This window comes from Ambystoma mexicanum, chromosome 6p (genome assembly GCF_040938575.1).
Source record: "Ambystoma mexicanum isolate Mex_15411 chromosome 6p, UKY_AmexF1_1, whole genome shotgun sequence".
Taxonomy (NCBI): Eukaryota; Metazoa; Chordata; class Amphibia; order Caudata; family Ambystomatidae; genus Ambystoma; species Ambystoma mexicanum.
Window position 1 is genome coordinate 1,454,851,905 of NC_090935.1, and position 19,226 is coordinate 1,454,871,130.

General features: G+C 43.2%; 1 protein-coding gene across 2 annotated transcripts in view; it reads right to left on the bottom strand.

Moving 5' to 3' along the window:
- Positions 1 to 19,226, bottom strand: part of LOC138510523 (zinc finger protein interacting with ribonucleoprotein K-like) — a 206,070-nt gene that overhangs the window by 155,521 nt on the left and 31,323 nt on the right. For both annotated transcript variants that reach the window (XM_069626238.1, XM_069626237.1), the window contains exon 2: positions 359 to 485. In XM_069626238.1, coding sequence (XP_069482339.1) covers positions 359 to 485 — 127 coding nt within the window. The remainder of the gene's footprint in view (positions 1 to 358; positions 486 to 19,226) is intronic.

The window sequence follows — 19,226 nt, forward strand, 5'->3', positions numbered from 1 at the left end:
TGGATCCTGACAAGTGACTGACTGAGTCAAAACGGCCTAAGCCAACCACATTTCGTTGCGATGTAAACCATTCAACACAGTATTAAACATAAACAAATATATTTTTGGAACATTTAATTATTCATAAAAGTAAAACATGATCACTGTTGGATGAAATCCTACTTCCTTACATCTGATTTCGTTTTAGAAGAACAATCTTTATTCTGCCCTGCTCAACACATTTCTTCCTCATCCCAAGTTAGGCCCATAGGTTACCAAGAACTTACAACACCCTAAAACCTTTTCTTAACATCTGCTTGTAGCAATCTTACCAAGTAGAGCGCACTCCCCTAATAAAATGCAGATGATATAAATTTACCAAGTGAGATCAAGGCCTGGTGAATTTCCTTCATCACGTTCTTATAAAGTTCTTTCTGCCATTCGTGTAAAAGCTTCCACTCCTCTTCCGAGAAACAGGCAGCAACATCCTGGAATGTAACTGGTGCCTGGAAAAATAAATTGCACTTGGCTTCAGTAAAATCTACATTACTAACCAAATTACATGTAACAAACATTGTGGGACTCATTTGGAATTTGGGGGTGCAGTAGAAAATTGGTGGTAATTCTGATATGAACCTAACTGTCGTGTCATGTCATGTCATCTCTCAGTTGCACACCTGGTGGTCTTAGCCATAAAGCTACACATAAAAGCAAATCACATCGGAAAATTGAAAATTCAGATATTTCAATGTCCAATTATTGCACAAAACCAGCCGACACGTGTTTCGACCTTTGAAAGGTCCTCATCAGGGTGTGCATGAGAGAACAGGTTTCTTTTCTTGGTTCTGAGTGTGAGTTGTCACAATCAACAGTTCACATAGTCTGGAATTACAGATTGACACGTGTGTCGACCTCTAAAAAGGTCCTCATCAGGGCTGTAGACATATTACAACATCATGTATATATCACATAACATTAGTAGTTCCAACATGTAACATACAGATACCCATTTACAGATTTAAAACACAGATTCTTCGTCCAAATAGGGAAGACCATGTTATTAATATTTACAAATAGAAAAATACATGTCCATCACATTGACATGTGAACACAAAAATAGTAATCACATAAATCATTGTAGGAATTACTACATGGATATAGGCATATTTACTATTCCACAGTTGTTGTTACCCAAACGCACATAGATAAGGGAGGGAAAGATACACAAGAAAAAAATAACATAAATGGTATATTAGATACATATACACATTTTTCAAGATCATTATTTATATGGGTATATAGCCTCATAGTTGTAAATGTAGTAGTGCCAGAAATCAACCCAAAACCCATCATGCTTACCAGTGTGCTGTACTGGGCCAAAGCGCACCTAGTCTTCTCAAATGACATCTTAATTATGCTTCACTCAGCATATAGAGTTTAATCAATGACCAACTAGTGGTCTAGTGTAGATTTGAGAAATGTCTTTTGAACCCTGTGTTTTAAAGTGAGTTCTGACTAAACATGCTCCAAGTGTAGACATGTTAGTCAAATGTTATAATGGGTAGTGATCCCTGCTAGATACGCCACTCACTTACGTCCAACTAAAAATTAGCATGACTCAAACCTATGCCATATTGGGCAAAAATGGTATACTCGTATAGTCACCGGACATGAGAGAATAGTTTTCTTCTCTTGGTTCTGAGTGCGAGTTGTCACAAGTAACAGTTCACTTAGAGTCTGTAATCACTAATGAAAGGAAAGTACACCCCAGTGTGCCGTCAATTAGAAAAAAGGGATGATTCAATTACATATGCAAAAAACATATTTTGTGTCAATTCTGATACTCCTTATCGCTTACCAGATTATTACCAATGTATCACAAAAATGTACAAAGCTGTTGGCTTTAAAGTGATGCCATCAGTCTCTCTGCTTAAATAGCTGTTCAGGAATCCCTATAAACGGGATATTAATATCAAAAAAGTTGAATCAGGGGGCTACAGCGACTTAAATTCAAATGCAAGTTTGCAAACGGATATAGTCTTGAATCAACTTACCAGTAAAAGGGGGTATGTTGAGCACACTCGTCCTGTAATGAGGATCACAAGTTCTCCGGCTGCATTTCAGAACCAAACGCCATTAGTCATGGAGACCCTATTTAAGGCATAATGAAGTCGCAAGTCTCCCATGTAACGTGGTTACAATTCGCATAATGGATGCTGATCGTGTAAGGAGAAAATAAAGTTAATATTAAACATTAACGTAAGCACGAGTGCTAATGAGATTGGAAACCTCATTGGATCATGTGGAACTACCAACCTAAAATGTGTGAGTGCTCCTGCAGGGTGTTCGTTCCGGCCTCCATTCATTATGGATGGCCTGACTGTTGTCTAGTGATGCCGCACTTTGACGTTATTGGGATTAGCATCAGTAAACAAGGCTTATGAAATGCCCGAACTGGAAATATAATGATTTTTTTAATGCAACTACAACATTAAAACGCAAAAGGTCCTGGTATGAAAAATCCCAATTGGCGGGGAACCATCGTATTGCTAGTCGGATTCCGACAGGTAAAAATCTATCAGTTCTATTCTGAGTCTGATGCACAATACCCAATCTAAAGTGACCTCTTGTCGAGCTTGCATGAAAACGTTTTGGTTTAGGCAAAATCACACATTTAGTGAATAGCATTCTGTAAGCCACTTTATACGAAAATGTGGCAAGCAAATGGCTTTATACAAACAGGCTTTTTTCATTATTTGTATAATGCATTTACCAATCCGCCCCTAAATTCCCCCCATTAATGAACAACACACGTTTAATAATCTGCCTGTAAAAAGGCTAACCTTGTTCTCCAATTCGTACCAGCTCTAAAAAATAATTATATGTTAAAGGTATGACTCGAAACTAGAACAATTGTTATAAGATGACACTGGGAACTAAGCTGATGCATAGGAGTTGAGATGGCACCACTAGTCATAACCTTAGGAGCCTAGTTATTTGTCAATACCTTTCATAGGACAATATCTCATGTGCATTTAGTATCACCTTGTAATCGAAGAAGTTTAGTATCGTCAGAAAATATCAAAGAAACACTCCCATTTCATGATCCGAATTCAGACCAAATTGAATGGTTCGAAATTGGCAAATCATTCTGGCTTCTGCTTGCCTACGGGTTTTTTTCTCTGTCAACCCCTCTTATTGCGAATGGTATGTGTTTCAATCCTATTAATTGGATTTCATCCTCATTTACCATCTGATGTTTATTTAGCCAATGCATAGAGAACGGGAATCTGGTGTCATCATGCCCCAAATTACTGAGGTGTTCTCTTATCCGAAGTTCACGGATGGTGCTCCCAATGTAAGCGAGTCTGCATATATAAATAAATCCGTAAACGATAAATTTGGACCTACAATTTATGAATTCTCTCATGGTGTGTAGCTTATCCACATTAACGTGAACAGTTTTTGTTTTCCTAGCAAATTTGCACAAACTGCAATCATCCAATTAATTTGCAAATTGAGCTTGGGTTCAAAATCAGGGGCTGCCAGGCCACCTGTATTGTATCTGTCAATTTCGTACAGCTCATCCTCTATGCACTTCCAGCCCAAACGAACATGGACGCCTTTGAAAGAATCCTCGCAAAGAAGGCTTTCCCCGGCTATATCAGTATATTACTGAAGACGTACAGTAGTTTAGCTACCACCACCATTTTCAAAAGTGCTATGCAAGTCGATACCGGTAGATTGCTTCAAAGTTTGAGTTTGGTTTCTAGTTGGGCCATATATGACTCATAATTGGTTGAGTACAAGGGTTTGGTGGTCTGTTGCCACAATCACGCCCAGGTATCTTGCCGAGCAGGGGGACCAACAGAAGCCCAGCAGTGGGCCACCTCGCGTGTGAGTTGTATTATCTCCAATTTGGTGGGTTTTATTCTATAGCCCGAGTGTCTGGCAAATTCATTTATGTCTTGCATGATGGGGGGGGGTAGGTTGACTACAGGATCTCTAATATATAGCAGTATATCATCTGCATACAAAAAGGTGAGTTGCAGTTGTCCACTTATCCGAACACCCCGGGTGGAGTGTTTGTACCTTATCAATGCCGCCATGCCTTCAATGATGAGAGCGAATATGAGGGGGGACAAAGGGCAGATTCCCATATTGGACCATTGTCTCCACCGTTCCGTTGTTGCGGTCAAAGTATTCTGTGAGGTCTACCCTTAGTGGGGCAATTACTGTGGTGTCGTGCAAAAAGAGCTGGTGGCATCCTCCATAACTTTGAGCTATGGTCTTGTCGGGGTAATGTAACCTCTAACAATACTGGGGAATGATCCGATATGGTGCGCAGAAATATAGTGCATTCCATTTTATGTGGGATATATTCTGGTGAGTACAGCCAATAGTCTATACATGAGTGAGTCGTGGACTGAGGAGTGGAAAGTGTATTTGCTCTCTCGGGGATGTGTCTCCCTCCATGCATCGATCAGGGGCATGTACTTCATACTTTGTAGGATAGTGTGTGCAGCCTCAGTGTGTGTATGCGGGGAACACTGGAGATCCTGTCCATCAGTGGGTCAAGTAGTATAGGTGCGCAACGCCAAAGTAAGTGAGACCTGGGACTGGAACAAGATACTGGTCATGGACCTATACTGACAAGACATATTGGGGGATTTTGCCCATCCATTATTTGAACACGTGCACCTGACTAATCTCTAATTAGCACCTATACGAACGAGTACAAAATCATCTTAATGCAAACGCAGGTAACCCACATGAGACAGGACATATTAGAATTTGTAACAGCGCTACAGAGCCAGTTATGGTATATGTATTTGTGTCAGATTAAGATTGGCCTTGAGGACGACTAAGGTCAAAACACGTGTCGGCTGACCTACTTTGCGGATAAACCATCTATTGGAAGATTATTTAAAGGATATATAGGACTCATTTCTTTATCAACCACGAGCTTACTTAACTCGAAAGAGACAGAGCAAGAGATACCATTTTCCAACTACTCTGTTGTAGTATTAAAGTCCCCTCCCCATATTACCGTGGCTGTGTCCAGCTGGAATATTAGTTCTATTATTTGTAAATTGAAGTCTGGATGGTCAATGTTCGGGGCGTATGAATCAGGACAGTGGGTTGTCCCTCCATGGTCCCCCACACAAATATCTCCCCATTGTATCAATTTTGGACTTAGTTACACGAAAATTCCGGATAAGGTGTATGAGGGTTATGACACCTCTTGATTGCATCAAATAGTCTGTGCCGAGTCGCAGGGGACCCCAGCTTCGGGAAAAGGAGTCCACTACTTTATGTTGCGCATGGGTTTCTTGCAGCATCAAGATCTGGATGTGTCTCTTGGCATAGGCTAGTACGTTTCGTGCCTTAATGGGATTGCTCAGACCCCTAATGTTCCATGTGAGCAGTCTGGTTGTGTGTTCTGATCCAGGCATCACCCAGGTGAGTCAGATGCTGTAGTACAAGTCCCAACGAGATCAAAACAAGTGTAACCCTTCCATGATGGTCCGTCACATTTTCCCTTATTTAATTCCCAAACTTCTCTCCCTCCAGCCCCTCCCTCACCGTCCCCCCAACTTGACAGTGTATACCCCTTCGTAACCAAGCAGTAATGAAACAGTGGGAGGCAACGTGCGATCCAAACTGTCCGCATCAAAAGTTGAATAGTCACGAGCCACACTATTTGGTTTACTCGAACTTGCGGGATCTTCTTAGTTTCTTCCAGGCGCGGTTATTCCACCGAGGCCATTGAGGTTATATCGGACCCTCGCTGGTGTCATCCATTGCCTTGCGGGATCGGGATGTTCTGCTCAATGTAGGTGATAGCGTCTGCAGGGGATTCCAAAAAATGGGCTCTGCCGGCATGTTGGACTCGCAAATTGGCTGGAAACATCATGGCATAAGGGGTTTTCTGTTCCGAGGGATTTTTTGACCTGGTTTAAATTACGTCTGCCCGCTTTTACCCCTATGGAGAAGTACAGATCTATGTAGATTCTGGCTGAGTCGAATTGCAGGGTGCCTGTTTCTCGTGCCAGCCGGAGTATCAGGTCCCGGTCGTTTAGTAGTCGAATAATGATTGTTTGTGGTGGGGCTCCTGGTTTAGGTTGCGGGACAGGGACCGGTGTGCTCTCTCCACCAAGAATTGGGGTGAGAAATGTGCTTCCGGGAATATTGCTCACAGCGCCTCTTCCAGGTATGTTTTCATAGGGACGTTAAGGGTTTTCTCACCAATACCCACCACCTAATGTTTTTGCGGCGGGAACGGGACTCCAAATCTTCACACTTCACCCAGACTGTCTTTACATCTTTCTTAATTTCTTCAATATCATTACCGTGTGTGGACACCATATCTTCCAGTTCTCCTACCCTGTCTTCCGCAGGTCTGCCCTTAATGAGGATATATTGGTGGATATGTCACTGCAGCAAACCCAGCCTGCATTGCCACCATGTAAGGGTCCATATCTTTGTCAATGAGGAGCAGCATCTTCGCGTGGCGGTCCTGGGAGGCGATAGCGCCCTCTTCTGGCCGTGGTATATACATCCATGGGCCCCTTTTTCCTCCATTTGCACCTCCTCGGGTCATATCTGGGGGTGGAGGAAGTTTGAGGGATTACTGCGCTCTGCTGGTGTGGGTGCTATAGCCTTGATGCAGTTCAAGTGTTTGTGGCGCCCTGTAAGCTGTGAGTTCTGTCTATATTTATTTTGTTTCCCACTTCCTTTAAGCAGGCAGCAGTTCGTAATGCTCGTCTCGTTACTGGGTTCACACACTGCATAATAAGTATTTTGGCACGAAGAAATGCTTGTGAGGGACAGCTGTTTCTTTTAAAATGGTTATTTAGTGCTGGATGCAGTTTCCTGTGTCAGTCGCCTGGGTTGCGTAGCGGGGCACTCTGTTTTTCTCCCTCTTCCTACCTGCAGGCAGCAGTTAGTACTGTTTGTTTCTACACAGCATTCACCTACACTGTGTAGTAAGTATTTTACCGCGAAGAAATGCTTATGAGGGACACCTATTTATTTTAAAATAATTGTTCTGCGATGGATGCCGACTTGCGTGTCTGCCACCTGAGTTATGCAGTGTGGCCCTCTCGGTGTTCAGTGGAGGGGTCTCAGCCGGGGGGGCAGACACGTACCTGGATCCTCCGCGTTCCCATAATGGCTGCAAGCTCCTACGAGTGGGCGTTGGCGGATATCCCTGGATTGCTGTATTTCACCTTAAGTTATCTTCCTGCGACTCAGGGGGGCCCCCGGAGAGTCGCGCAGCCCAGATGGGCCTCACCGCAGCTGTCCCCCTGCAGGTGGTGTCCCGGTCCACAATATGCTCCTTCCGTGCCTATGGCGTGTGTTCGGGCACATGGCCATTGCAGGGGAAGACAGTCTCTGCGTCCGATCTTCGTGCTACGGGCCAGTTGCGGGACAGGATTTAGCCAGATGAGGGTAGTGATCCTCTGATCGCCTTCGGTTCTGGTATATCGTCAATGCGGTCCATCTGCTCGCAGGATTTTGTTGTCAGAATTTCATGTGGTGCGGAATTCTGCAATCAAGCGGCCATTTCCGTCGGCGAACAACAGCGCCCCCCCCCCAGAAAGGACATGTTTTTGGCATTGTTGAGAGATGGTGTGCCACGCGAAGAGAATGATGGTATGGAAACCAGGGAGATGTAGGAGTTATACAAAAAGAGAGGGCTTGCTGAGAAAGTGTGCTATAAACAAGTCAAGAGATAGGTGGTGTTGAAACAGAAAAGTGCCACTTCACCTTCAGCGCCTGCTGAAGAGGAGCAGTGAGGGGTCCAAGGGGGTTCCTTCCCAATACCATCCAACATATGCTGAGTTAAGAAAAACAGTGAGTGCAATGTTAGAGGCCGAGTCTGGGTACATTCGTTCTAAATTTGAATAGGATTATGGCCAAGTCCAGGCAGTGTCAGCTCACATAAAAGTTGACAGACAACCTCATGTTAATGTTAAAATATTTTGCAAGCTTGGGAGCACACAAACGGTCCGAGCTTTGATAGATACTGGGGCGGAGGCCTCAGTGATTCATGGAAATCCTTCAAGATTTCAAGGTCAACACTTTACCATTACTGTGCTGGGGGAAAGGAGACACCCGCAGTACAGGCAGGGGTGGAAATGAAGATAGGCAATTTGAAAAAAACAGACGCATCAAGTATTGATTGTCCTGAAATCTGAATATATCATTGGGTTAGACATTTTGGAAGGATTGACTCTAGAATTAGGAGGTAAAACATATCAATTTGGAGTGAATGCATGGACTTGTAGGCCAGTTAGTGTAGGTAAATTGAAGATCCCTCTGGTGCACGTGCCTTTGGCCACAAAGCGTGTGTCAATAAGCAATACCGCATTCCCTGGGGTCATAAGGAAATTTTAGACACCATTAAAGAATATGGCAGCAGTATTGCGCCCAGCCTCTAATGCTTGGAACAATCCTGTCTGGCATGTGAAAAAAGGGGATAGAAGCTGAAGAACGACTGGACTACAGAGAGTTAAACAAACACATTCCCCCTTTAATTCCACCGTTACATTGATTGAGAACATACAGAAGTTTGAGGGAACCTGGCACGCTGTACTAGATTTGGCAAATGCTTTTTTCTCTGTGCCAATTGTCGAAGAGTGCCAATAGCAGTTGCCATTTTCTTGCGGTTGGCGTCAATACACCTTCACAAGATTGCCTATTGGGCACTTGCATAGTCCAACCCTCTTGTCACCGGCTGGTGACAGAACACTTAGACAAAATGCCATGTAAGCCTGACATACAAATCTCAAATTACATTGATGATATTCTGATTCAGGGCAAGGATGAGCGCAGTGTGAAAAATCAATTGGAAGCAATCATTGATGGGTTGAAGAAGGAAGGCTGGGAGATTAACCCTAACAAGATTCAAGGGCCAACTGACACTGATATTTTTGGGAATTCAATGGCACAATGGGCACCGAGAGATAGTGCCGAAAGCCACAGAAAAGATACTTGAATTAACTACCCAAGTGAACTGAACAAGAAACAAGCTCAGCAGTTCATAGGGCTGTTTGGATTTTGGAGACAGTATATACCAAATTTAGGGCAAATCCTGGCCACACTTTACAAAGTGACATGAAAGAAATATGAATTTGGATGGGGCTAGGAGCAGCAGAGAGCAGGAGACAGTGCAGCATGTGCTCGATTTGTGGCCTTTGAAGTCAGGAGAAGTGGAGTTTAATATATCTGTACAAGGAAATTATGCTAACTGGAGTCTGTGGCAGAAACAAGACAATAAGCGAGTTCCCTTGGGATTTTGGAGTCGCTAATTACCTGGGGCAGGTGATAAGTACACTCCAATTTAAAAGCAATTGCTAGCATGTCACTGGGCTTTTATTGAAACAGAACAATTGACAGTGGGGCATGATGTACTGATTAGACCCGTAATCCCAATTATTCAGTCAGTGTTGAGCTCTCCTAAAACACACAGGATAGGTCACGCCCAAGAAGCCAGTATAATGAAATGGAAATGGTACATTCAACAGAGAAAAATCAGGAAAGGGTGGGGTTGAGAAATTATATCAGCAATTGGCCAATATACCACCCGTAAATTACATACCACAGGAAGTGACCGAAGTACATGAGTCTCCAGTGAAATGGGGAGCGCCTCTTGGATATCCGAGCAGGCAGAGCAGGGCTGGTTTACCGATGGCTCTGCTCGCTATGTAGGAACTGAGCATTACTGGAAAGCAGTGTCATCAGTACTCCAGATAAGATTTTGAGGTGGGAGTATTTTACTCCCCATTTTTAAACTTTGAGAGCAGATGTGATTTCAAGAGAGTAAAAATGACTTTTCTCCTTTGCAAAAGAGTAAAATATATGTGACATCCAGCCAACGTGTGCAAAAATTGTATGAAAATCATTACCATGCAGCAGCTTTCTGCATTGTGACAGAATTCACCTTGCATTATTTCTCTACGGTCTGGCCATTTGATCTCTTCTGTATATATGTAAATGTTGAAAACACAAAAACCTAGTAAAGCAAACATGAATTGTATTGTGCATTTTGAGGTTCGATAGCAGAATTGTCTTTTGATGTTCAAAAGAAATCCTCATTTCCTGAAGCTATTACTACCTAATGTTATGCCAATGTTATGATACAACAGTGCAGAGAGGCAAGGATTCCATGCTAAATTCTATACCTAATCTCATGGTCAATTGGTTATTTATATAACGCTTTTGGCAAAGTGCTGTACATAGAACATATTTATCACAATTATGACCAAACCGAAGTCGGTACTCCTTTATCGACCCCTGAAAGGATGAAAGGCTGAGTTGGCCTTGCCAGGATTTGAACCTGCAACCTACAGATCACACACAGGTGGTAAAGGTCGGTAAACTAAGTATCGACTGAGGTATAATAATTACAGTGCCAAGATGTTGATCGAACCATGTATGAAGCTCTACATAATAAATACCTATTTGGATTATCACAGGGACAGGTGTTGCTAAATTTCTATGTAACATTCATTTGTTTGTTTTGAACAGCGCTTGCACTTCCTGGAGAGTCAGGTTTTGGATGTTTTAATTTAAGATTTGAGAGGCTAGAACACCTGTGATTGGTGTAATGACAATCACTCATCCTTGAGCAAAGACTCTGCTGCCACTAACCATTTATAGTATGTTACCCCATTGTCTGCAAGGTTGAATGGATGTAAACTAGACCGTGCATAGTGATCATTTTACATACTGTTTCATGATCTGCCTCTGCATAATTATGCACACAGCACAGGAACTCTGCAAAATACAATTGTGCAATAGTTTGCTTTCACTGGAAAAAAGTATAATTTGTTACAAAAGATTAATTCACAATTGCAATTTAGCATTCCATCTTATTAATTATACAGTCCTAAAATGCTAGGAAAATAAATATGCACAGTGCTTATGTTTGCTCCATGAGCATCTACACACAACCTAGCAGAAGCTGAATGGAAAGAATCATTCCTTTTTTCACAGTGTGCACTTTCTTTTTTTGAAAGTCTTCAGAGAAATAAATTCTGTTTCAGGGACTTTTCTCCATGGCTTGCAATTACATCCATGTAGATACAAATCAAAAGCAGCGTTCTGGTTTCTGTCAAGTAACCAGACATTTGCACTGCCCTCAACTTGTGTGTAAATGTACACAGGAAAATAATAAAGCTGTCGTATTTACAAGATTTTCATTCATAAAAAGGCCTGGTATGAACCTTATCTGGAGGCCCAAGTGTCATAATCCCAAGACATAAAATATCTTAACAACGTAAGGGAAAGGGAAGAGCAGTCAGTTTCCAGAACTCTATGACCTGTAACTGTCTATGATCAGAAAAGGAGAGTCCCCTACAGGGTTAACTACTCAGGGGGACTGTGGGCTTCGCTAATCAGATCGCATGGTACCAAGTGCAAAGGTGTGGGTAGAAAAACCCAGTGGTCCACCCGTGCCCACAGATGTCAACGCATCAGGCAGAGACCAAGAGGTTTTAGTCATGGACCCTGGCAGGGAGAAATGGGACTATGTGCCCGCTGATAAATGTCATTTAAGAGAATGATTATCAACACAGATATGTTTTTTTTGGATTTGGTTTACAGATACTGCGCCTGGCTGGTGTACTTGTAAGTTTAAATGGACTCCATTTGGAAGAGTCAAATGACATACTGCAGAATGAATCTGATGCAGAGGAATGAGGTTCATGAGTCGCTTGATGCCGCCATACCAGCCACAGCAGGCACAAAGAAACGGATTTGCAAAGCATCAAGGATAAACCAAGTACAAGCTGCTCAAACGGACAACATATGCACCTAGCACGGGAAGTTCTTAACATCACCTACTTTTGTTTATCGAATGGGATTAATGCTATGGACCTACTGACAACATGTCTGGTGGCGGGGCCAACGCCTGCTTCAACTTTGAGACATATTTTCAGAATCACTCATGACGACTCCTTAGTGGAAGACAATGATGTCTGCAGTCGTTTTCTGTTTATGAATACTACATTTTGCCCGGAGAGCAACCAAAAATGGAAGAATTTGAACAAAGTGTTAATTTACCTCAATACTCAAGGTGAGGTCTGCTTTAAGTTATCTTGTCAGCCAATAAAGGTTGGCAAATGTCAGCAATTGGATATAACCAAAGAAATTAAACTGACTGCGTTTGCGGAACAATTGTTTTCACGTACTTCAAGCACATGCACCAACGTTGACAACACCATGACCTGTAATCATACAGTTGTAGAAGCTAGTCATTTGAACCACGTAAAACTTCCACTAGGATGGCTTTTTTTCATGCGGAAATACAACTTTCACTTACATTCCAGCAAAAATCTCTAAGAGGGCCATGTGCAGTATCACGACTAGCCCATATGTTGTTCCCCTTGCATCCAGCACTACCTAGAGTTAAAAGAGCAGTCTTTGAATCTATAGGGCTACCCTTGGATTGTGATTCTAATGTGCATTTATTGTCTGAATCTGAAGTCCTAGCTCTTGCATATTCATTGGTGGGGACTAGCCGCTGGGGGCTATAAAACTTTGATTAAGTTAGCATGTTTAGTAGTGAAGGGGTTAAATCATAGCTAACAAGCCTTAGAAGAATTGCAACGCTATGAGAAAACAGTTTTGCAGAATAGAGCTGCTATTGATTATTTGTTATTGAAACATCATTTAGGTTGTAATGCATTTGAAGGAATGTGTTGCTTTAATTTGAGTACCCATTCTCATCCAGTGCAAAACCAGCAAGTAATATCTTTCCATACTGGGAATTGGTGGACTAGTTTTCCTGGATTCAAATATTGGAGAAACCTTGCGTTATGATTTTGCTTGCATTTTTATAATTTTTATGATATTTCGTTGTTATTTGTTGTTTTATTTGCAATGCATTTCTAGTTTAATTATACTGCTTTGTTGGTTTCAAAAGCCGAAGGTGGAATGTAATGCTTTAAAAAAAATGTAATATCTTTGACTAAAACATGGAGTCCATTTGAAATGCATTCTGCGTGCAGTAGTGGACATTTTCCTCAAGCCTCAGTGAAGGCTGTATTTTAATGTGAGCTCTGAATACTGTCTGTATTCTTTGAATCACTTGAAAAATATATTTTTCCAGTCTGCAGTGTTTCAGGGATTGTTTTGAATAAAGCACCGGATAATGTTACAAGAGCCGAAGGCAAACTAGGTTGTCTTTCGCGCTCCCATGAGAAAGAGGCCTCTTGGAGTTTTCCATCTGACATTGCAGCCAAATGCCAGTGAATGCTTGAAAAAGGTGAACTTTTTGGAAAGGTACTATCCTGTATTTGTGGGAGGTTTAAATTGGAGAGTAAGGGATTGGGCTGACAGAGAAAAATCTTATGTGCTGGGGAAAGGGTGCACGCATCTTTTCTTTGCAGTGCCATTGTGAAGATTCTCTCTGCCAACCTGTCCCGGAAGCTGTCCAGTGAAGATTTTGGTGAGATGCGGTGGTCAGCTGTGCCAACGGCGAAGTATATTTATTATCAAATTTGCTTTTATTTTTGTTGTATTATGTATGTTTAATAAACAAGCATAAAGAATCATTTTATCTAGGGAAGGGGTGTGTGTGTGTGGTGTGTGTCTTTCAAGCGTACAATGTTTTCTATTAACTGTATTGGGGAGAAGAATAATTACTATATCCGTGCACTTTTTTGGAAAGCAAAACAGCATGCACATCACCTTTTTGTATAGCTCGTTAGCCCAAGAAGCACCATCGGTGGGATCAATGCAATTTTGTTGCCCAGTATCTCTCCAGACCTTCTCCAAAAAGGAGCACACTCCACCACATTCCCAGGCCATAGGCAAGAAATGTGTGTCTTATGCTGTACAACGTGGACACACGCCTGTCGAGGTTGGGCCAAAATTCATAATTTGCCTGCATGTAACATATGCTTTGTGTATGAATTTTAAATGCAGGAACATGCTTGTAATTCATGAACAGCTTTCAGCTGCACGCATATATACCGCCAGTCCTCTTCACCAATGTAATGACCCAGTGTATTTTCCCATTTCAGTTTAGCCTTATTGGGGCCCCCACGTGCCACCCCTGCACCATGCGGTACATTCTGGACACAGTATTTTACAGTTGCTCAGTACCCGCTACGTACTACATCATATCCGATGGTTGCAGCAATTGCGGAAATTAGTCCATAGCAGCACTCAACTCACCTCTGACTCTATATCATGAGCAAGCCTAGTGATGGGTCTCCCATATCCTTGAATCAGTCTCAGGTGAGGAATTCACCACCAACAAACCAGTCCTCCATCCTCACAATACCTAGGAAAGCCAGTTCTCTGCGCAGACCCAGATCGAATGTATATTTAAACCCTCTTGTTCTGTTAAAGAAAACTCAAGCGGTAGCAGACGTAGCTTCCCATATCTAGGATGCAGACCAAGCAAACCAAAAGCATAGCATGGACAGCGTTGATTCTCCCCTCGTTTAATACGTTGCTTCCCCATAGTTCAGCCGTGAGCCTATTTGGTGACCCAATGGCCCTCTCAAGGGTCACATGCTGTGCGTATGGCACAGCCCCATACCAGAACTTGGAGTGGCTCACCTGGGCCACCTATTAAAGGCATGGTCTAGTAAAAATGTTATTGTCCCTACGGGTCGGCCATGTTTTTTTAAGCCTAAGTGGCTCGATTTTAGAAACCTTTCCTATGGACCTTACCCGAGTTTTTGTCCATTAAACGCATGCAAAAACAAGCACCAGGGAGCCGCCATTTTCTGATAATCCTATCATTTCCCCCATCGCCCTGGCTGACCTGCTTTTGCGGCACTAAATCAAATCCCCCGCCCATGAGCCTGTCATCAGCAGACTCGTACCGCCCATTTCCCAACGCCAAAGCACGTCTTGTGTCAACATTTGCTGCGCTTCAGCTAATGACGTGTCGCCATGGAAATGGCAGGACGCCTTTTTCCTCAATAAGTATAAACAGACCGTTTCACAACACACAGCAGCAGATTTTCGATTCCATTCCTCTCTCTGTGTTACTTTGAGTATTCTGTGACTCGTTTCAATGCTCTGGTCAGCTACCTTTGCCGCTTGTAGCCCGTGTGAACAGATACCAGTACCACCGCTATAAATTATTTTAGTTTGTTTAACACACAATGGCTACAATAATGCCCTACATGTACGAGCCCGAGTATACCGAGGAGGAACTACTGGAAAGGGAAGCACGCGAAAACGATGGGGATTCGGACGGCAGTTGGCAGGATGAATCAACAGATGAAGAGCCTGGGCCTAGTCGCATGGACGGCGTCTCCACCTGGTGCACATGCAATCGGTGCGAGCTAATGCCAACTGAGGACGAGAACTGCTGCTGCCTAGAAAACACGGGATGCCTGGCCTACATTTCGGAAGGCAAGCCACGACCGCAATGCATCACCGAGCTGCCAGACTTCAGGGCAGCCTGCCTCACACGGGCCGTGTTGAGAATAATGATGGTGCTTATGCACGAACTTTGCGCAACTGTTCGTCCTCGTAATCCGAGTAACGAGTAAGTATACTCTGCTTGACATGCCACTCCTATTTCATGTTCTTCTACTATATCCAAAATTACTTCTACATATCATTGTAACGCATGTAAGTCGTTCAATAGTGTGCATTGTCTTTGCAAAAGTGACCTGTATAATCTTTAAAGTCCTGTATTTTTGTGTCATGAAAATGTAACGCTCACCTGGTTCCCACGGGGGCGCTGGTCTAGTCTGGATTGCTGTGGCCTCTTCTAGCGTGATGCGCAGGACCCGGAACACCGATTGGACAGGACCTCCAAATCGTGCTTGCCTGGCCCGTAGGAATATCCTTTTGAAGATGAGAAAGGGGATTAACAGTCTGCAGAATAGTGTGCTAGCTCCCCCCTTTCCCCCTTCCCCCTTCGTTCCTCTCTAACTTCCTCCAAACCCCGGTTTAAGCTCACCTTATGGTTTGGAAGGATGAACTCTCCATCCTGCTTCTGGTGCAGGGGCGCGTGTTCGTCCAGTTACTTCACTGGTTTTCAGAATGGCGCTGGCAAAATCCACTTGACTTTCCTGAGCGATGCGCCGAAAGTATGAAAGTTCAAAGTTCAAGTGAGGCCCCCTTTATGTTGTCTTTCTAACCTGTGATCTGTCCTTTATTTCAGGTGCAGAATGAAGGCGATGCGTCGAGGGGTTAAACTGCCGAGGTGAGTAGTGATGAGGACGATCCCTCTAAATGTCCTTATCATTCCCCAGAAATGTCTCTTGTCCTTTCCCCATAAGGGCCGGTATACGGTACCTGCCAACGGGGCGGCGCCGACCCGAAATGTGGAAGAAAAGCCGGTAAGTATTATGGCTGTTAATCAGGCTTTCCTTCTGTGTTCCTTCTGCTCACCTTTTGTTTCTTCCTCTCTCCCCTAGGTGCAGAGATGTGGTGTCCGATGCTGACAGCCGCGATGGAGCCGGGAGATTTCTCGCGGACAGGTGAGTAAAGCGTGGCGCTGCAGCGAGCAACGCAATGCTTTTAAATGGAAGTCTTTCTTCAGGGATGCTGGCGAGAAGATTCCGGATGCAGGTAAGAAGTTTAAAATAGTCCTTGGTTTTCACCTTTCTCTTCTCTTCCTTCCTTGCAGGTCTTCCAGGTTCGAGGCGGGCGTGGCTGGAGTCCAGGAGCAGGAGCAGACACGGTGAGCGTTAAGCTGCAGGAAGCAGAACAACGCAAAGCATGAGCTGCTGTCTGGGCGTGGCTTAAATAGCCTCCAAAGAAGTCCCAGGTATGTATCCTTCCCCAACTAGTTATGTATCCTTCCCTGGCCACGCCCGAGTGAAAAAATAGTCCCTATGAAAAAATAGTCCCTTTCAGGTCTCAGGGAGGCCTGAAGCGTGCAGCATGGTCTGCATCAGGTAAGTGCACAAAACACCTTCCTTTATGAGCCTGGCGCCTATGGCGCCAGGACTGATGTCCAACATGAGCCTGGCGCCAAAGGCGCCAGGACTGAGTCCAAAGAGCCCCTATAAGGGGCCGCTGGGCTTTTACCCGAGGGCATGATGCCTGCTTCCAGGGGTGCTGGGCCTGGCCTGGTGCTCCGGGGGTAGACATCATGACAGAAAATAAGATACAAAATAAAATACCACATATATTTTAACAATGGTTGTTTCGATTTTTTAAATGAATCAAGTGTGTCTCCATTCAAGAATGGACGTCAGACATCTGTGCTCCGAATAGGTGAAGGTCTGGTCGCTGTGAAGCAGGGTGGTCACTATCTAAGTTAACATAACATATTCTCGTAATGCATGCATTAAATAACACTTGTTCAAAGTCTTTCAGTAGGTTATGTCTCTATAAAAGTCACACATATCTATACTAACAATTACCATTGGATTATACAGGCCTTAGGATTTTGACCACTATAATACACCGGTTGAAGTGAGGGTCTGTGCTCACAAGAATCTCCGGTATGTGGCATTTGTTATTGATAAGCAACGATATACTATCATTGATATAAAGGCAATATACTATATATTGATATAAAGGCGGTTTGCGCCAGTGGATGAGCGATGGCATGGGGGGCTGTCAGGAGCGCGAAAGGCCAAGGTGCCAAACTACATGTACACTTCAAAAGGTATCCCACGCCAAGGGGCCATCGGTCACATGGCCTCCTCAGACCCCGTGTCTCCAGCCAGGCCTCCCCTTGAAGCAGGCCGCCCCCCTAAGGCCAAGACATACATACGTCATTCATTCACAAACACACCCCTGTTTCTAATACTTTATAAACCACTTGATATGTCTCATGAGAACATCTTTGTGCTTTGCAAGTCAACTCCTGAACGTGTTACCTGGCAACCACTGAGATCTACGCTAATCTGCTCGTCGTCGTGCTATCCGTGAACTTCTGTGACCGCTTAGAGCAAACCCATCAGTGTGCTACATGTGGCCACCCACCTATTCTCCTGCAACATACTGCTCTGCTTGCTGAATCCAACTGTTTGTTGGTCAAGGTAAGGCCATGTATCCTAGTCATATTTCGCAGATTTTTAAATTTCTATCTATTTGCGAGTTGAGTACACAATAGTGCTATGTTCATTGGTCTCATTGCTATTGACTTGAGTTTCCATTGCTATGCTATCAATAGATCTATTTATTTTCATCTGTGTCTATTGTCATCGGATTGCATCCTTCGGGGTCCAGTCTATAATGTAAGCATGTTTCCTTCTCGTGCAATACAGAACATCCAAGGGATGAGTCACATGTTCAGATTTTAGTCACATGATTTATACATTTCTGCAACTTATACAAATACTAAGCCGCACATAATGAACTGGTATAGTTCCTGCGACCGAAACAAACCTTGCATTGATCATTGTATGATTCATTTACTTTTGTATCAAATCTTTATTCTTGAAGATTGTATAATAATGTCGATATTTACTTTTCAGATTTATCAACAATGCCTGCCTGTTCGATTAGCGGTTGCCCTTCGAAGACCCATGCGCAATCTGAAGGCACTAAAATGCATGTATTCCCGAAAACTGTTGATGGAATAAGAGAATGGGTCAGACATTGTGGATATCCACTGGATGAGCTGGAAAGTAGAGTCCAACAAGTCTTACAGGACAAGAGGGGTGATCGATACCGCATCTGCAGCCGGCACTTTTCCTTGGACATGTACACAACATCTTGGGTAACAAAGAAGAATAAATGGCGAACGACACGGAAATTGCTCGAAAACGCTATTCCCACTCTATTCGTCCACATTCCGCCACCGGTGAGTCAAGTGTCCAGATTTAGCTTTAGGCCTTGCGGTAGTGTGTAGGCATCCGAACGGATTAATTGATATTGTAGGTGTTCTATCCCTTGTAATAATTTCGATATTGATATGAGTGTATAGTTTTTTGAATAATGACATTTATCAATATATTCTTTTTCGATTTCATAACCCACAAACGCAATGTATATATATGGGAACAGGCAACTGTGCTGTATTGAGCATTTTTCAAGTATTCTGTCGCCTTACATGGCTATTTTTAATATTGGCATTTCATTATCAATCATTAATTTACCTTTACAACTTCTTGACTATCCCTTGAATCTGAAGCAAGAACATTCTACATCCTTGACGTGGTCGCAGTTATCAACCACTTCTAGCGCGTATCAGGTAATCTTACTAGGCTAATCCGCTACAGACTTGTTTTATGCTTGTCAAGTAATAGTTTTATTTTATCGTGTAATTATTTTACCGAATGTTTGGTTAGTGCTTTCCAATT